The 27,266-nt window shown below is 43.6% G+C and overlaps 1 protein-coding gene across 1 annotated transcript in view; it reads right to left on the bottom strand.

Annotated features, from left to right (window-relative positions):
* Window positions 1-27,266, bottom strand: part of FNDC1 (fibronectin type III domain containing 1) — a 962,270-nt gene that overhangs the window by 600,461 nt on the left and 334,543 nt on the right. The window contains exon 5 of the mRNA XM_069606705.1: window positions 21,784-21,971. Coding sequence (XP_069462806.1) covers window positions 21,784-21,971 — 188 coding nt within the window. The remainder of the gene's footprint in view (window positions 1-21,783; window positions 21,972-27,266) is intronic.

The following is a 27,266-nucleotide window of genomic DNA, read 5'->3' as shown; positions in this document are numbered from 1 at the left end:
CAGAACAGAAAAAAATAGAACGTTACATTAGAAGTGAACACCCAGATATCGTAATGCTCAAGAGACCCATATTCACACTCGGGACAGAGCAAAGGTTAAACTATGGGGTTATTCTAGACTGGTGCAGGCTATACAACCCAGCAAAAAGGCAGGGGTCCTAATAGCTCTGAAAGACGGCCTAGAGTTACAGATCGCTGCGAGGGACGCGGATGAGCAGGGAAGGTTTCTGGTGGTATCTCTACAGGGGAGGTGGGAGAGGGAGGTGCTCGCTGTTGCAACCCTGTAAGCACCGAATATAGCTCAGGACCCCTTTATCCAAACCCTCCTAGACAGACTCGAGGAATTTGCTAAATCCCCAATTTTACTTACCGGCGATTTCAATATCGCCTGGGACCCGTCTAAAGATAGGAGCTCTGGGGCGATGACTCAACAGGGCGGCCCATCCCGTGAGCTGAGGGACAAAATTAATAACCTGGCCCTAGTTGATGCTTGGAGGGGTTACGTGGGGACACGGAGGGCTAAACTTTTTATTCGCATGGCCACTGCTCCCATTCAAGAATAGATTACATTTGGCTATCCTCAGCGCTCCTGGGAGAGCCGCTTGATATTTCCATTGGCATGACAATACTATCTGATCACACCCCAATAATTCCAATCATGAAGGGTGACAGGAGGCCCCCGGGACTGTGGAGATGGCGCTACCCGACATCGCTCTTCAAAGACCAACTTCTCTGCCGGGAGGTAGAGGACAAATAGACAGGTTCTTTTTGCATAATAAAGAGGGGCACACGACCCTGCAAGTGAGGTGGGATGCCTTTAAGGCCACTTTAAGAGGTACTATTATTGCAATAAAAGCGAGAAGGGATCGAGAAATAAGACTAGAGGATCGGTTGGAGGAGGAGGTTAAGGGGATAATGACTAAAATGGATAGGAATCAGTCCGCGGCTACTAAGAGAGAGTACAGAGCTGTTCGTGGTCAATTAGACATTCTCCAGACCCGGGCGGTGGATTGTAGCCACTTACAGCTTAGACAAAAATACTACATTAAAGCCAAAAAGGCGGATCGCTTTCTGGCGAGATCCCTTAGTAAGGAACAAAAAGACAAACTAATATTGAAAATCAGAACTGGGGAAGGTGGACTTACCGCTAACAATGATGTCATCAAACAGGAGTTCACCAAATTCTACTCCTCTTTGTACGCTTCTGATAATCCATCGTATATGGCCCAGTTAGAGTACTTAAATAGAGTCCAGCTAACCTGCATCTCGGATGGGGAGAAGGAATCTTTAGAACGGGACATTAGGATGAAGTGAGGGCTGCAAATAAAACACTACCTCCCCTCAAATCTCCAGGCCCAGATGGGTTTGTTGCTGAATTTTATAAAACCCACAGGGAAGTGATATTACCGATCCTAACTGCCCTCCTCAACCAAATACGTAGGCACAGTCTCCTCACGAGATCCATGGAGGGGGCGAAAGTCGTCCTCATTCACAAAAAGGGGAGGGACTCTACGGAGTGCTCCTCATACCGTCCCATAGCATTGATTAATGTGGACTCTAAGATCCAAGCGAAAGATATTGGCAAGAAGGTTGGACCATTTAATCCCCAAACTGGTTCATCCGGACCAATCAGGTTTTGTGAGGGGCCAGCAGATGGGCGATAATGTCAGAAGATTAGTCTATCTGATGGAGAAGGTCAATAAAAGACATATCCCCGCTCTATTTATGGCAGTCAGCGCCGAGAAGGTGTTCGACCAGGTGGAGTGGGGATTTCTGTTCGCAACTATGCATAAAATGGGATTCGGCCCCAAATTCCTGGACAGAGTCAAGGCCAATTATCGACACCCAACTCTTCAATTAGCGGTAAATGGCTATCTGACGGAACCAGTTGCCGTTGAGTGGGGGACCAAACAGGGATGGCCGCAATCCCTGATACTTTATGCACTCCACCTTGAGCCCTTTCTGCAAGCAGTGATATACAATCAGAAAAAAAAGGGGGTACCCTTCGCCGGCGAAACCTATAAAATAGCGGCGTTTGCGGATGACATGATATTTTCCCTGACTCAGCCAGACATTGCTCTACCAGCGGTAGAAAGGGACCTTCAGCTCTTTGGATCTGTGGCGGGGCTTAAAATGAACGCCTCCGAAACAGAAATCCTCATCCACACCATCCCGAGGGATTCCGCAGATGCATTAAAGGAAACCTCTCCATATAGATGGGTCGCAAACTCACTCACGTACCTGGGGGTAAAATTGGCCAAATCCACCAATCAACTGTACCAGGTAAATTATCCGCCCTTACTGGAGAAACAGAAGTGTAAATTGGTAGATTGGGGCCCCGTAGCGGTCTCGTGGTTGGGGCGAATTAATACTTAAAAAATGGTTGTCCTCCCACAACTGCTGTACTAGTTTGCCGCTCTTCCTTTATATATCCCCCCAGCCTTTTTCAGGGCTTTGAACAGGATAACCAACAGGTTTGTGTGGGACAATAAGCGCCAGAGAATGGCAGCCAAGCTGATGAGAGCTCCCACAGAACAGGGAGGCATGGGGAGCCCGGACTTTAGGGCATACTATAGGACAGCCCAGCTAAAAGTGATACAGGATTGGCAGAAGGATGACCGGGGGAAGATATGGAGGCCCATAGATAGGGCGGTAATGGGGGAAGATCTAGAGCCAGTGCTATGGAAGCCCAAGCAGGACAGGCCCAGTCGTATGTATTGTAGTGCCCTTCTAGAATTGGTGGGCCGAATCTGGGACGACGCTGTGCGGGAGGCTCATCTCACAACCTTTCCTCACCCTACACTCCCCTATTTGGAAATCCCCAATTTACACCGGGGTCCAACACAGCAGCTTTTGAGTCTTGGCAACAAGGGGCCATAGGCTGGTGCGGGATACGTTTAGTAAGGGCTAGATGAAGCTATTAGAGCAGTGTAAAGCAGACTTTGATTTAGGAGAATAGGAAAGGTTCAGATACTTTCAATTGAGGCACTGGCTTCACCATCCTAAAAGGTTACAAGCGGCAAGGCTCCAGCTGATCCCGTTTGAAAGGTATTTCAGCAGGGAATCCGGGGATAAGCATCTGATCACAGCAATTTACAAACATTTGAAAGCATGTGAGGAATCCCCAGATGGGCCATACGTGAGGAGGTGGGAGGTGGCCTCGGGGGGTGTACTCGAGGAGAAAGACTGGACCAGGCTTTGGTCACAGATTCCCAAGCTAACAAGGTCTATCCAGATAAGGGATATCTGGCTGAAAATTGGTAAATCAATGGCACTTGACCCCCTCGAAGCTTCACATAATGTACCCGAGGGTATCACACCTCTGCTGGAGGGACTGCAAGGCGGAGGGCACTTGGGAGCACATTTGGTGGGAGTGCACGAAAATCGAGAGTTATTGGGAGGGAGTCCTAGAGGCTGCTAATCAAGTTGTAGGAATCGACTTCAGGGGATACAAGGGACTTGCGTTCATTGCTAGGAGGGGACCACTTGAAGCAATCAAAACCAGCACAGGGCGAAAGCTATATGTGATAATGATGATGGTGGCGGCTCTGGTACTGGCCCGCAAATCGAAAGCAAAAGATCTCCCTCAAGATCATGAATGGATTGCGAAAATGTGGAACTTGGTGGCCATGGAGTGGCTCACATACTCCATTCAGGGGGATCACGCTAGATTCTCTACTGACTGGGCTGCCCTGTTGCAGTATCTGATGGACGGGGCAAGAGTGGTTTGGTGCCCTCGGGCTATGCAGCTCCTGGGGATAGTGGAGCGTGCAGGAGAAGGAGAGATAGGAGCGGACTAAGGACTTTTGCCCATCATGAGGATTCACCCTTAGATCGCTGAGCGTAATGCACAAAACTAAATGCCATGTTTTTCTTTTCCTTTTTGGCCCCTGCTCAAATCTAGCGGAGGGCAAGGGGGCGGGAGAGGCCTCTTGTTGGGAACTGTTATTGTTGTTAAAAAATGCTAATAAAAACTTAATTTAAAAAAAAAAGTAACCATGAGTAGCAACACTGTGACACCAATAAGGGAAATAATGTTTCACAGTACTGACAGCCTGAAGGAAATGTAAGTTTCCCTATGACATATAAGCAAATGTAAGGCTTCACTGTACTGCAAAAAGAGCAGGTCAGCTTCAAAAACAAAAGCAAAATGTTTTGGGGTCCATAAAGATGGAAGGAAAGGTGCAGTAAAGAGGACATCTTTCCAAACAAGATCCTTGGACCGTAACAGGATTAATGGGCCCAAAACACCTAGTTAAAGGCTCTCACAGCAAAGGCATTTAGCAATATGTATGTGCCCATAGCGCACAGTGCAGCCCAAGGGTGAAGTTTATGAAGCTATTATAACCTGCGTCACACTTGATACTATATGTTTTGGTAGCTAATTATGTGACCCTGTTTTGTACTTCAACTGCCATGATTTCTAGCTAGTAAAGTCAGTAGTGAAGGATCATGGGAGTTGTAGTGCAAAGCATCTGGAAGGCACAAAATGAGTAACCACTGTATATATTTAAACAATAAAACCCCTCCTTACATGTGCACTGGTCAATAACAGCCAGAGGTCCAAGTGAAGCCATTACTGAATGGCGTAGCTCACAGGAAAAAGCATTATTACAACTAGGCAAACCCCGTAGAGCAAATAGCCTTTGTTTACTGTGAAACGGTGAAGAAGCCGTTTAACAAGTTTAAAAATAGACTTCAAAAGAAAATGGACGTCGACAGAAAAAAAGGAGAAGGGTACTACAAGTTGATCCTTCCCCATTTCATTAGCGGCCATGTTACGGGCAGTGGAGTGGAAGCTGGAGACTGGGAGCAGGCAAGAGCTAAATGCAGTGGGGGGTAGAGATGAGTGGAGGGTGAATTTGGGGGCTCTGTTTAGCAGGTGGGTGTATCAGGGAAGAGCTGGGTTCGTTAGGGTACGGTAGCCAGGCAGGATAAGAAATAGTGGTGGTGTGTCGATCACTCAGCTCACTTCATACGTGGACTGAGATCATCAAATGTATCCTGCATGTAAACCGAGCTCATTGGCTTCCGCATCAACCATGGGTGCTAATCCGAATTATCAACTGCGATTTCTTACTTCACCTAAAACAAAGCACACACCTATCTATATTAAACGACGGTTGGCTCAAATCCAAGTACAACATATTTGCTTTGCTGAGAGATCTATGCAGCAATATCACATTTTGCCCCTGGTCTATAAAAGTACTGAAGAGTGTGCTGTTTTTTTTATGCCAATTGTTACTTTTTTAAAGGAAAGGAAGTTAATCTAAGAGTACCTTTTGGATTTAGGTTAATATTTACGTACATATATATACGGATAGATTGTATGGAAAACTTCAGCAGCATTACACTTTGACAGAGCTGGAAAACTCAATGGACCTCATTACGAGCTGGGCAGTGCGGGTAAAATGTGGCGGCAATACCATTTACCACTGTATTACCACACCGCCCAACAATGAGTTTGGTGGAAAGTTGGAGGATTCACCTCCAGCTCAGAGCTGGAGGAATCTGCACCTTTCTTCCAAAGTTCGGCAGGATTACTGCTGCAGTAATTCTGCCGACATTCCCCATGCAGTCCTATGGACTCCAATTAAATGGGGACTAAGCACCACCTCCATCACTTGTAATCTGAAGATAATACCACTGGGCAAAGTGGCGGTAACAGTATTACAGTTCAGTGGTATCTCAACAGATTTACCTTAGAGATACCACCGGACTCGAAATGAGCCACGACATTATGAAAGACACGAGCACACATGCTCTAAAAAATGTGCATAGAGACACATGCCAAAGAACAGAAGTAATGATGACACTATAGTAGTGGCACAGTAAGGATGAAAACATTTGCTGAGGGAGGGGATGATAAAGATGAGCCGAATACTAAGTCAAAAGTATGGGTAGGCCTATGGGTAGCTGGAAAGGAGATAGGTAAGTGTGGTTGAAGCATAGTAATATGAACTTTATAATCTAGCAAAAATGAGTATATCAGGAAAGGTTGAAATATCGAAATGGGAAAAATACAAATACAATAATGCACACATGGTATGAGAAACAATTATGGCAGTAGACCTTGTCCTTCCTAATGGTTTACGATTTTAACAAGAAGATTTCCAGCCTCTAGGATTGGAGGAACAGAGTCTCATGTCAAGCACATTTTATTCAGATAAACAGATGGTACACACCTGCGTCCTTGGGTTGCAATAACTCATACTGATGGATCCTGAGAGTTAGGGTTGGGACTCAGGGGCAAGAGGGCAGGCACTATCCTCGGAGGTGAGGAGAATCCATCAAGTGGATTGGATTATTAGTCCCCAAGATTTGATGATAGGAGTTGACTTCATTAAGATTGACTGGTCTGATCACCTATTGATGTTTCCTCTCATGGTCAAGGGAAGACATTGACTATTTCAAAACGAGAGTCCACATTAATTAATCACACTTCCTTGGCACCAATTCTTGAGAACTTTTCCATTTTAAATAATGCGTTTTTTTCAGTGGATAATGTGTTCTTGAAATTCAATGACTATATGAAAAAAAAATAGATGCTGTTGCATCTGTATACCCAAAGTCACTAAAAATGAAACCACCATCTGCATGTTTTACTGATCGATTAAATGACCAACAATATTTGGGTTGGCATATCGAATGTAAATGGTGTTTCTTCCCTCAGCAGGTGATTTAGGGTCTTTAAAACAGGCACATTGTACAACTATGATTTCCGAGGCAAAGCATTCATATTATAATTCATGATTGATGCCGCAGATAATCAATCTAAAGGTTTATTTTGTTTATTAAAGGTAATGCAGGGCTTAGTGCCATAGTGGATGGCCGCTTACTTTCCAAGCTCCCGTCCTCCTTATTTCAAACATTGCTGCACTCATAAATGCACTATATTTGTGTATAACATGCTTGTGGCAATCTTTCATATTGCCGCCGTGTGTCCAGTGCTCAGCGACCTTGTAGGATGAAGTTTGGGGGAGGGGTGTCGTGAGGAGGCACGGCCTACAAAGCAGGGGAGTTGCGCTGCAGTTTAAAGCCGCACGCTGTGTCAGCTGATCGCCGTTCAATGCTTGGAGGTCCGCTAGTCGTTAGGAAGCACGTTTGCTTCAGGACACAGGCAAACCTCCACTACAACACTGTATTCCCACATAATGCAGTGGAACCAACATATAAAATGACTTTTTCGTAGGAATTAGAGTTATTTAATAACTCCTTTATACAGTGTGGGATCCTTAAGGTAATTAAGGGCTGTGGACAGCATTTAAATCTTACCAAAGATGTATTAACTGGCCTACAACTGTAATGTATTGGTGAATAAGGACTTCCACAAAACTAACAAGGAGCCTCGATACCTCTTTCATATTGTTTGTGAAGTAGTTGATGCAAACGTGTGACAGAAATTTGCTTAAATCTTTTAAGCACTGACCCACATAATATCAGTCAATGCCATTAACTAATGCAGGTGTGTAATGAAATAAATCAATTTCGTGGAAGAATTTCTCAACAAAATATAATGCACACTACCTGGAGTTACTATAACTAAACTGTCAAAGTGAAGCTTGCACTGCCCATTTACTGCCTAGGCCTGGCCTGAGAGTTCAAGTGTATATTAGGATATAGGATCTAACTGCGAAAATCAAAAACGGTCTCATTGTATGCACTTAATCCAATTATAAAGTGGTTATAGCTGCTGAATCTTGTGTCTTATTACAAAGGGAACTCTTTTCATTGCTGTACAACCATTCTACTCGCTTAAGAGCTTTATCCTGCTTTAATATGTCTGCTAAAAGGGGGCAATTGAAAGATACAATTTCCACGTCTACCAGTAATGCCCCCAAACGACAAAAGAGCGACTCTCCCAGACCCAAGGAAGATGCACTAGACCCAGTTATGAATGCCATCCTAATTGAAATCAAGTCACTTTCACCATGTATGGAAGCCACAATGGCCAAATTACAAATGTTGGATGACAAGTGGTCTACATTCGAATCCAGAATATCTGAAGTTGAAAGAAGAGTAGGCGATGCCGAGGATGTTGCTGGGAGAATACAGTCTCTGGAGAATTCAGTCCTATCTTTGCAAAAGCAGGCTGAAAACGTAGAAAATAGAAACAGGAGGGAGAACATACGTATAGTTGGTCTTCCCGAAAACATTGAAAATGATAATCCCACCCAGTTTTTATACCACAGGCTCCCGACTCTCCTGGATTTTTCTCCACCACCACAGTCCAATATCCAGAGAGCCCATCATATTGGACCCAGACATCCCTCTCGCAATGCACCCAGAACTTTGATTTTTGCCTTATTGGATTAAACCCATGTAACACTCATCATGGAAAGTGTTAGAATGAAGAAATCCCTTATATGGGAAGGCACCAACATTTTTGTTACCCAGGATGTGTCAAATATCACAGCAGCAAGAAGGAAAGAACTATCAACTTTCAGGCCAGCGTTGTGGCAGCTCAACGCCAGATATGGGATCATACATCCAGCATCCCTAAAAGTCACCCTGAATGGCCAGATGTACGCATTTCAAGAACCGTTTGACTTACGCAACTTCATTCAAAATCATAGGAAAGAAGAGATGGATACCACTAGACTGCATTATTGAATAAAGGTTGAGTGCAGAAAACGTTAATGTACAAAGAACTTCTCTGCCGGAAAGGAGCACGGAAGGGTACATCTGTATTAGGTGCTCCACCCCCGCCTACTATTCACTCTACTTTATAATGGTTTGGAGTTGCTGTATCCAGTTAGCTACTACTGTTTCAACTACAAGTTTGTTTTTATGTATTTTGCAAAACTCCATGTTTTTCATGTTTGTCCTCCCCGTTCCACTTGTTTCACTCCCTTCAGTGTTTCAGATTACGGGTATATGACCAGAATGGCTACTTTGCATATAGTCCTGTTATTGTAATTTTATGGATCTGAATATTGTAACATGAAATGTCAAAGGATTACACAACCCAGTTAAATGACAACAAATTATTTCACATCTAAATAGGACGAAATCAGCCATAGCTTGCATACAAGAATCCCATCTCTCACAAGATGAAGCCGTCAAATTGAAAAAATGATGGGTAGGTCAGGTTTTTTCAAGTGTAGCAGATGGGAAGAAGAATGGAGTGATCACCCTTATTAACAAACACCTTCAATGCAAGATATTATCTACAGAGACTGATAATGTTGGAAGATGGGCTCTAGTCAAAATCCTCATTGATTCCATAGAATACTCTATTCTCAACGTCTATGGCCCCACTATTGCTGACCTAGGCTTCTGGACTAATTTAAAAAATTGTATAGCCTAATCTTGCCCCAATAATTTAATCATGTGTGGGGATTTCAACGAAATCATGGACCCTACACTCGACAAAAAATCTAATGTGCGATTTAGAATCACCAATACCCACCTTCAATTTGCCAATTTTGTGCAAGATTTAGGTCTCATCAATGCCTGGCGCATTATTCATCCCTTGGATTTAGATTACACATGTTTTCCCCTCCTCACAAGTCACTCTCTAAGATTGATTTCATTTTCATATCTAAATCTCTGACGAATTATCTAATAGAAGCAAAAATAGAACCTTTTGTCTTATCTGATCATGCGTCGGTCCAGATCAAACTATCCACTGCCCAAAACATACATAAATTCAATAGATGGTAATTCAATTCTGCCCTTGTAAAGGATGAAGATTTTTTCTTCTTTTTTGCAGAAAATTCTCCTATGAATACTTCGATTCATAATAATTGGGACTGCTTTAAACCAACAATAAGAGGTCACATTTTATCCTATATGGCAGCTAAAAAGAAAAGACTTAAAAAAGAAACAAAAGATATTCTCAAACAAATTGAAATGTTACAATCACTGTTTATTCATACTAGCTCTGCCCCAATTAATCAGAAAATCATTAAACTCAGAATACAAAATAATAATCTAGCCACTGAATACTCTTGTGCCAATCTGTTAAAATATAAATCTAAGAAATACCGGTTTTCAAATAAATCAGGCTAAGCGTTAGCATCCTATCTCAAATTCAAACAAGATAAAGCAAGAATCACGGTTATTAAAGACCAAAATGGAATTAGAGTCATGTCAGACAAACACATTATACAAGTTTTCTCAAAATTCTATCAAAATGTATATTCTTCGGAAACATCACCAGAGAATACCCATGCCTCCGATTTCCTTAAAAATATTCATTGTAATGCTTATAGTACTCCATATTTCAAATCTTTGAATGATCCCATATCATTGAGTGAAATTTATAATGCCATTAAGAATCTCAAAAAGGGTAAAGCTCCAGGCCCAGATGGGTTTTCTATTGATTATTTGGCCCACTTTAAAGACACTTTAGCTCCTGAGCTTAATGAGTTATACAAACATTTTATTACTATTAAACAATCTTTTGGTTCCTTTTCAGAAGCTCTGTTGATAGTTTCCCCTTAACCTAATAAAGACCCTTAAGTAGCCCAAAAGTATAGACCTATTTCCCTAATTAACACAGATTGTAAAATATTTGCCAAAATGTTAGCCAACAGACTGAGCCTGCTTCTCCCTAACTTGATTAAGAATGATAAGGTGGAGTATGTGAAAGGACGACTGTCCTCTGCAAATATTACATTATTCACCAACATCATTAGCATCCTTCAAAACTCCCCGCAATCCCTACATGGCAATAGCGCTAGACACTGAGAGGCGTTTGATAGGGTTGAATGGGACTATATGTTTAAAGCCTTGCCTTGGCATGAAATCCCTGAATCTTTCATATCTATGGTTAGAGTGTTATATTCTAATCCCACAACATCAATCTATGTTAATAGTGAAATGTCCCCATCATTCCCATATAGGCACCCATCAAGGCTGCCCCTTTTCCCCTTTATTGTTCATATTAGCATTAGAACCATTCCTAGAAGCAATCAGACAAGAAGATAACATAGTTGGCATACAGTTTAAAGCTATTAAGATCAAAACAGCAGCCTATGCGGATGAGGTGCTACTTTTATTAAGAACTTCTGATATGTGCATTCAATACTTAAAATGTATCATCTCATGTTTTTCCCTCACATCAGGGTACAAACTTAATACGGACAAGTCCAAAATACTACCCCTTAATGTACATTGTGCAAGTCATCATTGCCCTAATCTCAGAATTAAATGGTGCCCAACAGATATTAAGTACTTAAACATCCAAATGTCATCCTCAATTAAGCAAATCATCAAATCTGTCATGCATGCTGGACGTGGTCCTACCTCCTACGCTCGTAGAACAGCTAGACCGTTCTATTCCAAATGGTGGTTGTTCGATACGTTGCCGGGAAAACGACGTTTGCACTTTTCACGTCGCTAACTTCACGTGTATTCTGCTTCGTCACGTGAACTACGGCATTACGTATTTAAGCAGCGTGGAAACTTCACTCGCTGCTTCTGATCGAATCATTTGGCGTTGTGTAGCTGAACCTCCGGTCTGCATCCTTGCAGGTTACTACAGCTACTTTTTGGGCCTTCTATAGCGTGTTTTCCGCCACACGCTGATTCCTGGAGCTGTTTGGTTGCGTGTAAATCCACACGCGCACGCTATCTTCAAGCGCTGCTGGCCTGGGCTGCGTGAATCCTGTTCACGTGTAAATCCACACGCGCACGTTGTCTTCAAACGCGGCTGGCCTGGGCTGCGTGAATCCTGTTAGCGTGTAAATCCACACGCGCACGCTATCTTCAAGCGCTGCTGGCCTGGGCTGCGTGAATCCTGTTTGCGTGTAAATCCACACGCGCACGCTATCTTCAAGCGCTGCTGGCCTGGAATGTGTGAATCCTGCTCGCGTGTAAATCCACACGCGCACACTATCTTCAAGCGTTGCTGGCCTGGACTGCGTGAATCCTGCTCGCGTGTAAATTCACACGCGCACGCTATCTTCAAGTACGGCTGGCCTGGACTGCGTGAATCCTGCTCGCGTGTAAATTCCACACGCATATATATTGTCTTCAAGCATTGCTGGCCTGGACTGCGTGAATCCTAATCGCGTGTAAATCCACACGCACACGCTCTTTTCTTCGCGGCTGTACAGAACCGCGTGTACTTTGTTTATACCTTAAAAGGAGCGCTATTTCCAACTCCTGCACCTGTGATATTAACAGGGGGATTGATTCATTTCTATACTTTACTCTACGTGGGAAGGAAGCTTTTCAAGGATAATTGGAAGGTGACAGTGAACAGTACTTTGGACGCTATCCTGTGGTGCATCAACCCGGTATCTAGCGTGAGCCTCGTTCCGTTCGGGATAAGTCTCCCTTACTAATCTTCCCTTCCTTGTCGTTTGTTCTACCTTGTATTCCTCAAGAGACTCTGCTGGATTCATCTGCCCTAGACTCAAGGTCAGTGTGTGCATTCATGACATTTTCTATTCCATCATACCCAGGTTGGGGCAGTTATTCATGATACTTTATTTTGTTCTAGGCTGACTTCCTATATCTTACCCACGCCCTTTCCAGTGATCCATCACTCTGCCTGTTTTACCAGTCAGAGAGTTGTATCATTTGGAAGGTCTTAACTTGACTTCACAACTATCAAAACGCGTGAACAGGGATCCGGAAGACCCTACCACCTGTATCCTTTTGAGTACCGTATCCTTTTCAGTTAATACTTTGGTGCTCTCTGACAGAATCAGAAGCCATGGAGGGTACGGATCCTTTAGCTGTTTTGACTCAGTTGATCAGCGATTTGAGAAATGAAATGGTTACGGCACAGGACATGTTACGGCATCGTATGGACGTTATGCAAGACGCCATGCACGGTAGTCCTCAGGGAGCACAGGTTCCAATGGCCACTGCATCTGGATCTGGGACTATGACACCCCCACAGGAAACTATTAATGTGGTTATGCCGACTCAGTTTCCCTTGGCCCCTCCGGAACGGTTCACTGGTGATCCCAAAACCTATAGAACCTTCGTTAATCAGTGCCGACTCCATTTTCTTTGCCGTCCTACATCTTTTCCTGACCTAACCAAAAAAGCAGCATTCGTGCTTTCCCATTTAGGGGGCACAGCTGCTGCTTGGGCTAACCCTTTGTTGGAAACAAATAGCCCTTTGTTGTACGACTGTGACGATCTCTTGGCTGCTATGAGTAAAGTCTTTGACATGCGTTATGCTACTCAAGCCATGGATCTGGAGTTACTTAATCTACAACAAGGCAATCAGCCTCTTTTGCCTTACATTGCCCGGTTCAATCAACTAACAGCCGAAACTCAATGGCCTGACGGCAAGAAAACGGCTGTTTTCTACAAGGGTCTTTCAGAAGAACTGAAAGATGCCTTATCTACAGTTCCGGTGGTTCCTACGGGATTCACAGAATTGCTCGATTTGGTTTTACAAATCGATGCCCGAAGGAATGCTCGGAAAGGAGAGAAAAAGCCTTTCATGCAAGCCTCGGGGCGTTCAGAGACACCGGCAGTCCTCTCGAACGACCCCGAACCCATGCAGATTGGCGTCGTGAGAGGCCGGTTGTCCAATGCAGAACGAGAGAACCGAAGAAAGAACCATTTATGTATGTATTGCGGTTCATCCGAGCATTTATTGGCGACATGTCCTAAAAAACCCATCAAGCGTTCCGGAAACGCCAAAACTCGACAATAGCAGGAGTCTCTATGTCGAGTGTTTCATCGGACTCCAGTACCATTCCTAAACACGCACCCGTAATTGTTGAGGTGAAGTTACGTTGTGGTGAACGAGAATTGGTTTCCAAGGCCATGGTTGATTCCGGAGCCACCAACAATGACATAGACATCACATATGCCAAGAACTGTTCCATACCCCTTGTAAACAAAAACAAACCTGAAACGGTTAATACCGTGGACGGATCTGTTTTGACTTCTGGTATGGTAACCCAGGAGACGGTATCTGTTCAGATGACATTATCGAATAATCATTTGGAAGAAATCATCTTCGATGTCATAGCTGCTCCGCAGTACGAGATCATACTTGGTCTTGCATGGTTAACCCTTCATAATCCCGCCGTTGACTGGGTTTCGGGATTGCTCCAGTATCCTTCGATTCATTGCAATGAACATTGCTTTACCAGTCAGGAGGTGTCAAACAAGCAACACATATTGGCCTCTATGGTGGGAGCTTCAACTATCAGCGTGGTACATCAAAGCGACACTACCATACCATGCGAATACGCTGAGTATGCTGATGTCTTTGACAAGGGCCAGGCAGAACAATTGCCTCCCCATCGACAGTACGACTGTCCTATTGAATTGATTCCTGGTGCCAAAATCCCTACAGGTCGTTTATATTCACTGACCCCAAAAGAAGACGTTGTGTTGAAAGAATACATTGACAAAGCTTTAGCGATGGGTTTCATACGGCCATCACAATCACCTGCTGCGTCTCCTCTATTCTTTGTTCCGAAGAAAGAGGGAGATCTAAGGCCTTGTATTTATTACAGGGCACTTAACGACATCACCATAAAAAACCAATATCCTTTACCACTGATAAACGTTCTATTGGATCAATTAGGTACTTCCAGTTACTTCACCAAATTGGACTTGCGAGGAGCATACAATTTAGTTCGCATTCGTGAAGGCGACAAATGGAAGACCGCTTTCAAGACACGGTATGGTCTTTACGAGTATTTGGTGATGCCTTTTGGTCTGTGCAACGCTCCCGCCACTTTTCAATTCTTCATGAATGATATATTCAGGGACATAATGGACCAGTTTGTGGTGATTTATCTGGATGACATTCTGATCTATTCATCATCTTTTTCGGAACACGTCAAACACGTTTCTACAGTCCTACAAAGACTCAGGGAGAACCTTCTTTATGTGAAAGCCGAGATATGCGTCTTTCATTCACAGGAAGTGGAATTCCTGGGCTATGACATTAACAATCTAGGTGCTCGAATGAGCCGTTCCAAGGTGAAGGCCATATTGAATTGGCCGATTCCGCACAATGTCAAGTCATTACAGTCTTTCTTAGGCTTTGCGAATTTTTATCGCTGATTTATTCATTCCTTCTCCAAAACAGTAGCTCCTTTGACGGCCTTAACTAGTTCTAAAGTTCCTTTCTGTTGGAACCCAAATGCCCAAGCATCATTCGAAAAGTTGAAAGAAGCATTTACCACTGCACCCGTGCTTCAACATCCAGATCCAGATCGCCAGTTTATCGTTGAAGCGGATGCATCCAGTGTCGCTACTGGAGCGGTACTCTCACAAGTTTGCACAGAAACCAAGGAGGAGCACCCAGTGGCTTTCTTCTCTCGCAAACTTACCCCATATGAACGAAACTACACCGTCACTGAGCGGGAACTGCTGGCTATCAAGGATGCCTTCCGAGAATGGCGTCATCATCTTCTTGGGGCCAAACATCAGGTGTTAGTGTACTCTGACCATAGAAATCTTCAAGCATTCAAATCCATGAAATGCCTTACTGCCCGACAGGCCAGATGGCATGTCTTGTTTGCCCAATACGATTTCCAGGTCACATATCGTCCTGCCCGAGAACACGTTAACTCGGACGCGTTGTCCCGTATGAGTGAAGAGGCGAAGGAAGAAGCACAAGTACAGAATCAGTTGTTGGCAGATCATGTAATATGTAGTTGTTCTGTTCAACCATCCTTAAAAACCGAAGTACAAGAGTGGGTGAAAAATCATCCACAAGTTATCCAGGATATGAATCTGGACGTACGTAACGGTTTACCATTCACACAAGGAGTGCTCTACCTACCGACGTCTTCAACGCGGAATAAAGCCCTCAAGTGGAATCATGATTCCTTGATCGCAGCCCATCCTGGACGGAAGAAAACACTAGAACTACTCAAAAGATGGTGCTGGTGGCCGTCCATGTCAAAAGATGTCATAGATCATGTATCAACTTGTTCTGTATGCATCCAATGTAAAAACACTCCTGGTAAACCAGTGGGCTTGCTCCAGTCCCTACCTGTCCCTAACAAACCATGGGACATGATATCTATGGACTTTGTGGTAGAACTCCCACCAAACCAGGAGTACGATACCATATGGGTTGTAGTGGATTATTTCACTAAATTGGCTCTTTATATTCCCTGTATTGGTTTACCAACCGCTGCTGTTCTGGCTGACCTATTCATCCAACATGTATTTCGTTTCTTTGGTCTACCGTCAGTAATCATTACGGACAGGGGCTCACAGTTTGCGTCACGCTTTTGGAGAGCACTAACCTCTGCATTACTGATTGATGATAGAATGTCCAGTGCTTATCACTCTCAAACCGATGGACAGACCGAAAGAGTCAACTGCACTATGGAACAATATCTGCGGTGTCTGTGTCTGCAGTACCAATCGGATTGGCTCACGGTCCTGCCGGCAGCTGAATTCGCCTATAACAACTCCTATCATAGTGCCATAGGCACTTCACCGTTCTATGCGCTTTATGGACAGCACCCCCGATCAATACCTTTGGATTCCAGCTTGTCTTTGGATACTCCTGCCGGAGGCCGTACCTTTCGTGATCTGAAGAAATTACAGAGGAAAGTGAAGCAGCAATTAGAGCAGGCTAAAAGACGCGACAAGTTCTATGCCGATGCTCATAGAATACCCGCACCCGTCTACAAGGCTGGTATGAAAGTATGGCTGTCCACTAAGAACTTGAGAATTCCAGGCAAAAAGAAATTATTGCCTAAATACATTGGTCCGTATGTAGTGCTCCAAGTAATTAATCCGGCTGCTGTTCGTCTGGCTTTGCCACAACGATGGCGAGTGCATCCCGTATTCCACGTGTCACTCATTAAGCCATGTTCTGAAGCTACTAGATTGCCTGTACGGCCTGTTGCTATTTCTGTGCGGGGTTCAGATGAATACGAGGTACAGGACATACTGGATATGAGACTACGTTCTGGTAGGCCGTTTTATCTGGTGGACTGGAAGGGCTATGGTCCCGAAGATAGGTCCTGGGAACCTCTTTCTAATATTCATGCTCCTGCTTTATTGAAGCGTTTTCACACGAGAAGGGGAGAGGTTGCCCCTTTGGGGATGGCACTGTCATGCATGCTGGACGTGGTCCTACCTCCTACGCTCGTAGAACAGCTAGACCGTTCTATTCCAAATGGCGATTGTTCGATACGTTGCCGGGAAAACGACGTTTGCACTTTTCACGTCGCGAACTTCACGTGTATTCTGCTTCGTCACGTGAACTACGGCATTATGTATTTAAGCAGCGTGGAAACTTCACTCGCTGCTTCTGATCGAATCATTTGGCGTTGTGTAGCTGAACCTCCGGTCTGCATCCTTGCAGGTTACTACAGCTACTTTTTGGGCCTTCTATAGCATGTTTTCCGCCACACGCTGATTCCTGGAGCTGTTTGGTTGCGTGTAAATCCACACGCGCACGCTATCTTCAAGCGCTGCTGGCCTGGGCTGCGTGAATCCTGTTCGCGTGTAAATCCACACACGCACGTTGTCTTCAAACGCGGCTGGCCTGGGCTGCGTGAATCCTGTTCGCGTGTAAATCCACACGCGCACGCTATCTTCAAGCGCTGCTGGCCTGGGCTGCGTGAATCCTGTTCGCGTGTAAATCCACACGCGCACGCTATCTTCAAGCGCTGCTGGCCTGGACTGTGTGAATCCTGCTCGCGTGTAAATCCACACGCGCACACTATCTTCAAGCGCTGCTGGCCTGGACTGCGTGAATCCTGCTCGCGTGTAAATCCACACGCGCATGCTATCTTCAAGTACGGCTGGCCTGGACTGCGTGAATCCTGCTCGCGTGTAAATTCCACACGCATATATATTGTCTTCAAGCGTTGCTGGCCTGGACTGCGTGAATCCTAATCGCGTGTAAATCCACACGCACACGCTCTTTTCTTCGCGGCTGTACAGAACCGCGTGTACTTTGTTTATACCTTAAAAGGAGCGCTATTTCCAACTCCTGCACCTGTGATATTAACAGGGGGATTTATTCATTTCTATACTTTACTCTACGTGGGAAGGAAGCTTTTCAAGGATAATTGGAAGGTGACAGCGAACAGTACTTTGGACGCTATCCTGTGGTGCATCAACCCGGTATCTAGCGTGAGCCTCGTTCCGTTCGGGATAAGTCTCCCTTACTAATCTTCCCTTCCTTGTCGTTTGTTCTACCTTGGATTCCTCAAGAGACTCTGCTGGATTCATCTGCCCTAGACTCAAGGTCAGTGTGTGCATTCATGACATTTTCTATTCCATCATACCCAGGTTGGGGCAGTTATTCATGATACTTTATTTTGTTCTAGGCTGGCTTCCTATACCTTACCCACGCCCTTTCCAGTGATCCATCACTCTGCCTGTTTTACCAGTCAGAGAGTTGTATCATTTGGAAGGTCTTAACTTGACTTCACAACTATCAAAACGCGTGAACAGGGATCCGGAAGACCCTACCACCTGTATCCTTTTGAGTACCGTATCCTTTTCAGTTAATACTTTGGTGCTCTCTGACAAAATCAAACACAGACAATATCATTACTAAAGTCCAGGAATTAACGAATACATGGTCACCGCTCTATAGTTCCTGGTGGGGGAGATTGGAAACTGTTAAAATGAGGCTCACCCATTGTATTATATTTTCTTTATATGCTTCCTTTGCCTATTCCTATATCTTTCTTTAATTCTCTGGACACTTGTATCTTCAAATTCCTTTGGAGTAAGCACAAAAGAAGGATTTTGTTGCATAAACTTAAAAAACCTAAATCCGAGGGGGAGTGGGATTCCCTGGTTATAGAAACGATCACTATGCCTTCTTGCTAAGACAAACACAGTTATGGTTTTCTACAAATAACACAGATATGCCAAACTGGTTGCTCATAAAGAAAGCTATGGTTTTACCTTATGCTCTCTTAGACTGTTCTTATATTAATAACTATACAAGATGTTTTTCCAGTACCAGTATTAATATTTCTATTAAATACTTACGTTCATATCTATTTCTGCCTCAAACAAACAATTCTTAAATTATATCCCAGTATATATGGATGAATCCCCTAATTAAAATTAAAAAAGAGCTATCTGTTCGAGACCATGGCTTGATCTCGGAATCAGGTACATAGGGCAATATTTTTTCCAAAGTACCCCATTAACATTTAATGAATTTACAACTAAATTTCAAACCCCAAGGTCATTCCTCCAAAAATACATTAGTTTAATGAAAGCAATTATGGAAAACTATGAATTTTTAGTATCTAATTACAATGACTATCAAGCTCAAAGACTACTCCATCTTTCCAATCCTAATGTTACAGCATCTATGTGTTCTAAAGTATGCTCCTCTATGTCAACTGATGCAGTTCTGTTTAAATGTCATGAAGCTTTGAATCAAGACTGTCTCCCCAACATTACTCAATCTAGATGGCCTTGCATATGGACAAATATTTCTAAAGTAATTGTTTCAGCTAGCCTTCTGCAAGCGTTATATTGTTGTCCCCACAGAGTTTTTATAACCCCACTAATGCTTTTTAAGAGTGAATTTCCCAAAATAATAACTGTTGGAGGTGTGCAGGATCTCTAGGATCCTTTAAGCATATGATCTTTGAATGTCACTATGTCAATTCCTTTTGGGAAAAGATCGGGGAAACCCTTGGAAACATCTTTCGAATACAGTTCAGGATGTCCCGTGAAGTTGTATATCAGGGTAGTGAAACAATACAACCTGCTAGTCGTAAAAATTATGGTTATTTATTTGATTTATTTGTTGCAATATCTATCTAGATGATTACATCAAATTGGAAGAATTTTAAAGGTATACACTTTAAATTATGGTTGAACTCAGGTTGTAGTCTTCACAGGATGGAAACATGTAATGCTACCTCCCCACCCTTGATGCATAAACATCTATTGAAATTGAAATCTTTTGTAGATTATTTAAACAATGCAATAGCCAATCAAGATTAGGATTATGGTTGTATAGTATTAGTCCTTCTCTTATATATATATAAAGAACCCTTCCCTCCACTCCTGGTGTTTGTGTTAGTCCTGTGTGTAATGTTTGTCAATATATTGTTTCTCTTACAAGTGAGTTATAGAACTATTATCTTATTTTATACTGCATTGTGTGCATTAGAAATAGAATATATATATATATATATATATATATATATATATATATATATATATATATATTATATAAGATTGCACTGTTATTCAATTGCATTGATAATGAATTGATATATTATTGCCGTGTGAGGCGCTGCAGTTTTCTATATGATTTATTAATATATAAATCTTATGTACTTAACGCTTTTAATAGAAATATTTAAACATAAAGAAAAGGTAACACAGAACCTTTTTCTACACAATAATCCCCCTGCCTCGAATGAGAGATGTCAAGAATCTGCCCCATTTTCTCTAATAAAATTCCTGCAATCTGGGAGAATCCCCACGTCTTCAGTGGACTTAAGCCATTAATGGCAAATATGAAGCCACCTTCTATCATGATGGTCCTTCCTTCCTAACAGCAATTAGTGCATCTTTTTCTTAAATCTGTGTGTTTTCCCAACTCTTAAAAAATTGGGCATGTTTCGCCCTGGCTAAGAAAAGCTACTCTGGACATGGAAAACCTGTCGGCTACTCTGCAATTTCTTGGCGATGTATATAGGATTATAGAGATGGTGGATTCTGATTTTTAATTCTGTTAGATTTGTTCGGAGTATTCAGCACCATTGACTATAAGATTTTAGTGGACATTTTATCACATCGGATGGCTCAAGTTTATCTGTGCCTGGTTCGCCTTATAGAAACATTTTAAATACATAAAAAAGTTTTCAGTCTAGACACACCACTGGCAATAGCCTATGAACGCAGTAACATCTTTCCTCTTCTTGAAATAGTCTTTGTGGTTATATCTGACCTGAAATATATTTGTCCCACCCTTAAGTGGGGAGATTAAATCAACAAAGTAAGAATGTATTCCAGTCACTTCTCCCATTTTGAGATAATGAAGTCAGAACAAAAATATGCAGTGAAACTGATTGAAAAACCCTTCCACAGACAGATCTCTAGAGAAAGAAATCGGTCATAAACACTCATAAACAGCCACTTCAGAAACAGAAACAAAAACACGGAACACATTTGTAGTTTCATGTTTCAATTATTTGATTGAAACATCTTTGCAACACCTAATCAATTAATTAATTAGCTGTTTTTGTATTAAAAGTGCTAAAGCTACTGATTAAGGTAAACATGTGTGCATGTCTGTGATTTATATCTAGTACACGGGCCACATTATTTAAAAAGGTTCCTCCACCTGTGCAGACAGTAATTGCATCTGCAGGATGGAAAACCTGATCAGAAGAGGACTTGGTCGAAGGGATCATGTGGTGTCTGCTCACTGAGGAGTGGGCATCTGTGACATCGCTCCTCAAAGGGAGAGTGGTTTATTGGGAAGCCCTCCTCGAGGCGCAGGTCTCCCTAATATCTGCAGGCGCACCCCACTCTTTGAAATGATCAAATAGTTGGACTAAGATGCCGTGGTTTTAAAGCTAGGCACCGCCTTCTCTGTGATATCAATTCAGCAGTTCCGGGAGGACGGGGGACACATTAGCATTGGGTGCCGTCCATGCTAATGTGGTCTTACTTGCTCGCTGTCACCCGCCACTGGTGGACGAAGACTTACACTGGCACTCAATATCCTACCTGCATGAGCCTCTGGGTGAGCTGCCAGGCTTACATAATGAGCATTGCAGAGGCCCAGGCGGGATCGCCACCTACGGTGGGCTGGATTCTACCGCCCATTTACAAGATAAGGGCCTAAGTAACAAAGAAGCAACTACGCAGGAACACTTACCGGATTCTGGTGTTCTTTGAAAAACGGAGGAGCTCCACTGGCTGTGTCGGTTGCCCTCTGACATGCGGGCGGAAAATTCATACATGGTGTCCGGCATCAGTTGGTCCACCAGCGCGCGCCTGTTGTTCACCTGTTTGTAATCCCATCTGGCTGATTCCCCCTTTTCCCTATAGCGGACTGAATAACGCCTGGGAAGAGAAAAGGACAGGACTAGAGCTAGATAGCACAACTGTTTATAATTGATAAGCACTTTATTGGTGATATAGTAATATGTAATAAAAATGTGAGTAACGAAGCGATGCACAACATATAGGCATACAACATATATATTAAAATACCTTTTATACGTGAATAAGAGACAAAACTGGAAAAAATCAGATACACCATAATATAAGACAAAGAAAGGCCTATATAGTGAAATTCCCTAGTAGAAGTCTAGCAGCATTTTACATGACATTTCATTTCAATTTATTATCAACTAATGAATTTTTAGGTGTCAAAAAAATCTTGCTACACTGAAGCATAATTGTTTTTTGCTTAAGAGCTGATGTGGATTTGTAAATAACAAATATGTTCTTTGTAAAGAGGAATTGTGTACGAGACTAACACATTGGCATCAAATAATTGTGGCTTTCTGGAATGGAATCATGAGACTGATTTCAACATTGTATGCATACAGTAAATTGTATGGCAAAGTGCTTATTTTTATTACAAGGGTTTACTTATACAAATCAATGCACTTAAATAAAAAAAAGTTCGAGACAAGAGAAAAGAGGGTGCAGGGTAGAACTGCTATAAATCGGGTCAGGTGTTGCAGACGACGATGATGACTTTGGCATACAGGGCATATGTTCCCTTGACTATGACTGGCGACTTTCTTAACGTTTAAATCAGTGTCTCCAATACATTCAGTTCCAATGGTATGGATTGGTGCAATTTCCCATCCATCACAGAGTAGTCTCTTTGCTTCCCCACCTCCTTTTAGGAGGCATATTGTTGTGCTTTCTATGTGTTAGTTGCCAGGATCACATCTCCCGAGCTAGGCATTTTGATGGATGGTTCAGCAGCAAGTTCTTATATAACTCTCAGCCAAAATGATCAAAGAACAAAGCACCACCTCAATGTTTTGGAAATTACTTCTGTTCACGCAATTGTGTTAACAGTACAGTATTTCTTGGCACAGGACACACATTTATTACGAATGACAAATGAACTTTTATTTATTGCAAAAAAAGCACGATCACATGTTTTAATTCTACGCAATTTCGTGTATTCATTCCAGTGAAAACCACCTGCACTCTGAACTTCCCACCACAGTTTAAGGAGCTGGTGTTAGATACCGGACATTGGACCAACCGCATCCTGCCCCACTGCCAGAAGCGTGCAGCTGTCAATCAAAGGGGCGGGTTCAGTGGTCGGGTGAAGATCCTGTGTCATAATGAGAAGACCCCGTGTCCACCCCACAGGACCGTGAATCATCTACATGAAATCATGGGCAAACTATGAATCTAGCATACCACATGCGACCTATGGGAAACCAGCTCAGCAGGTCACTCTTCTCCCACAACCAAGGTGCAAAGCTATGCAGAGACTAGCAGACGCAGAGTGGTCCCTGGCAAGCATCTCCAATCTGAGAATTAAAAACGTGGCATAACACAAAATAAACTCAATAGTAACTAAACATAGAACAGATTATTCCCAATTCAGACACAAAACATGAATCCCTCCAGCCACAGCTACACGTCGCAGAATGCAAAGTTCAAACCAGGACTGGACTAGTGTCTCTCAGAGGGAATGAACAATGTTGGCACGATTTAATCACATCAACATTGTGAAATGGGTCAGTGGAAATCAACTAATACCCTCAATGATCCTAAACTATACATGCCGTGCCCTGCTCTGTCCTGTGTTCCCTTTCCTTATTTCAGGACTCCAACTCCAAGAAGCTAGGCCAGGAAGATAGCTCAGGGGCAATGTGCTTGCCTTGGAAGCAAGACGACTTGGGTCCCCGCTCAGAAACCTCTGGGTATTAGGTGCATTATAAATGCACAATTACAAGTCTGTGCAGAGGAGGAGGGAATGTGTGAGTTGTTTGGGTGAGAGAAGGCGCACTGAGAGACCTGGCAGGAGAAGGCGCAGTGAATCATGGAGAAAGAGCATAGAGAACATGTGCAAAGTGAGCTTTTGGTTGCTGAGAGAAAGTGGTACTTGTGTGTGAATGGTGGATAGAGGAGTGAATGAGATTTCGAGGGAGTGTAGGGGAGTAAGTGAGGCTTGAGTGAGAGAGTGAAAGTAGGGTGACTGTGGAAGAAGGAGGGGTGGACTGTAGAGTTTTGGGAGTGGAGAGGGGAGAGCAGTAAAGTGTAGAGTAATAGGAGTGGAGCAAGGAAAGTCAAAGAGAAGAGTGCAGTGAGAGGGGAGAGTAGTATTGTGGAGAGTAGCAGCGAGGCGGGGTGGAGAGTAGCACAGGGCAGAGTGTTACAAGCAAAGGGAGAGTAGAAGGAGCCAGAAGACACAGAGACAGATTGGGAGAGATGGGAAGTGGGAAGAAGTGAGGAGAGGAGAAAGATGGGGAAGGAAGAGAAAGAAAGGAGGGAACATCAGGACAAGGAGTGTAGGGCATGCCAGGAAAATATCAGGGAGACCTAGGTGATTGAAATGCAACTTATGTTAAGATCTATTATTCTTTTTGGACCCAAGTTTAAGATCCAGCTAGGAATTATCAGAGGGAGCCAAAGAGATAAGGCAATTGCATTTAGGCCCTGAACAATAGTCAGTCTGAACCAAGATAGCAGGGGTTACCCATCGCTAGTGAAGACCTTGGTGTATAGAGATGCCGAGGGTCGGGAGGAACCATCTTCAAGAGTTGGTGTGTACTTGAGGCCATCTCTGACACAATGCACAGAGGAGAACTGAGGTGCGATTAATTAGCTGTTTATGTTATCCATGTCACTCAAGTCTAAAATGAAGGCACTCTGAACCGACACCAGGATCCACTCTAGTAGGGGTTTGTTGCACATAAGGTCATTAAGAGTGGTAAAACACATTAAAATTCTAATGATACACTAGTTCCGGATCATTTTCAGCCAGTTTCACATACACCTGCTGTTGCCTGTCTGATGACATGCCATGCGTAACCCTAACCTATGCCTTGATGTTCAAGAGTGTACCCTGCATGAATTCGGTATGCATGAATTCCTGTGCCACGCCAATCAGGTGCTTTTGCTGCGTTGTTCTACCCCTAACATCCCAGAAGGCCAACATGGTGGTCGCAACACACAATCTACAATTTACAATTTTGATACATCTGATAATTGCTTACACAGAGGTTGTGCCACAAGGACCCGATAGTCCAACACAGATGGGCGTGCCAGATCCGCTGCATTCCCTCCGCAAATGTATCTATTCCTATCAACACCATGCACAAACATAACTAGTACACTGCAATATCATGCCAATGGGGGATATATGACACATATCACTGTAGAATGTGAAACCATCATCTTGTATTGCCTCAATAGCCTACGTATAACACTGCCGACAATAAGGGCATCAGATCTCCAAGAGCTCCAATCACGAGCACAGTCTTAGACATCTATGCGAAATCTCTCAGAATGACGAAGAAGTCGCATCCGCCAGACCTTGCTATTCAATGGTTCCCTTCTGGATGATCTCATTTCCACTTCCTGTGATGTTATCCTCGCAACAAAGGTTAATACAACGTCCTCTGCAAGTGGTGTGAACTCTCTTGGCAGAGTCAGTGCTTCTGGTTACTGAAGGGTGGGCTTTGTGTGGCACTAGTCACTTGCTCTGCACCAGCTGTGGCGTTTATCATGGTCCTTGGTAGGTTTGGCCCGCAATTGACTGTTCACAGAAGGAAGCAACCCATTGATTATCCTCAGGTATTGCAAGTGTAGATATAACTACAAATGTCTGGCGCATATGCAGATTTTGGGGGACCTGCAGTGGGAAATTAGGCTATGGTGACATGTAGGCCCATTGTCTTTCCGTTACTGACTGATTCCTCTCGGTCAGCGGTGAACCACAATATTGACCATTATATTGTGTTTTCAGGCATCTATTGCTATGCATAACCTTGCACCTCAGAGCCTTGCAACTATGCATGGTAACCATGGGCAATGCGCTCCTCTCCTGCTGTCTATATCATGAGCAGTGGGCAGGCCTGTATATGCAATGCTGGGGGCATCGAATACACGCCGCATTGAATAGACGGACACAGCAGTTTGAATTGGTGCTATTTGTGATTCTCCAACTCGAGTATGGGGATGGCCTCTTTACAAGCTGTGGAGAGCATGTCTTTGCCTCCTCCTGTTGAGATGTGATCGGCTCCCTGCGTGGAGCCGTTCATCATCGTGGAGGTGTGGGATGGCACCCTGCACCACATGACCAGTGTTAATAAGGACGGGGTGCAGGAGGAAAGCATGACCAAGTGTTCCACCCTTGATACTTTATCAGTGCCTTCCTTGTATGCTCCATTTGTAACTGAATAGGTCTCTGGCACTCTGTGATGAAGGAACCTGTCCAACTTTGGAGCCTATTAAGAGGGTTTTAGAATGGGCGATGTACTGCCCCAAGCCAGAGGCTGCTAGGCCCAGAAGAGGTATACGCACCTATCTCGAAAATAGGGGACATACAGAGTGAATAACCCCTCTCGATTTACTGTAGGTCTACTTGAGAGGCCTAAGGAGTGCTAATGGAGTCAATAGACAGACCCAAATCCACCAGCATAGAAATATATTTACGTTTAAGAGAGGTCATTTACAGACACTCTGCTAAGGTAGTAAAGGGTTTGATGAAGTTACGAGCTTGGCACAGTTCAACGCAAGTTATTTCCCATGAACAGAAGCACCCGTGACGAATGCGGGAGCTCTGTGGAATCAGTGTTGCAAACCCATGGCTTCCCAAAGAAAGAAAGAAACAATACAGTAAGAAACAAACTTACTGAAGAAATGTTCCCTGGCTTATACGCGAGAGATGGGACAGAGAGTTCCTCAGACTTATCAAATTTAGTCTTGACTTCCAGTTCAAACGCTGGAGTAACAGGGCACTCATCAGAGGCTGCATCAGAAAGGGCTAGAGGGAGGGAAATGCCACCCAAAATTGCAGAAAGTCCTAAAATAGATAAGGAGCAGCCCTATTCCAACTCACATGACCTGGGCTGCGTTAATCCATTACGTTCAGCCTAGTCCAAGCTCAAACAGGTGCATATCTTCATCCAGAGTCAGACCCAGGAGGTGGGGAGGTAAAACTATATAAGCCATGTAGATCGGTCTGAGGGTGTGGTTTGGCGATGAAGGAGCTGGAGAGTAAAGAGAAGCTGGTGAGTGGGTGACAAGTGGGAAGAAGTTGGAAAGGAGATTCTGTCGGAGCATGCAAAGGAGGGAGGTAGAAGGAAACTCTGGGTGATTGGAGGCTTGAGGAAGAGAAACAAGCGGGGGAGAAGGAGATGCCCTGAAGCCGAG

This window comes from Ambystoma mexicanum, chromosome 4p (genome assembly GCF_040938575.1).
Source record: "Ambystoma mexicanum isolate Mex_15411 chromosome 4p, UKY_AmexF1_1, whole genome shotgun sequence".
Lineage (NCBI taxonomy): Eukaryota > Metazoa > Chordata > Amphibia > Caudata > Ambystomatidae > Ambystoma > Ambystoma mexicanum.
This window is presented reverse-complemented; position numbering and strand designations above follow the sequence as displayed.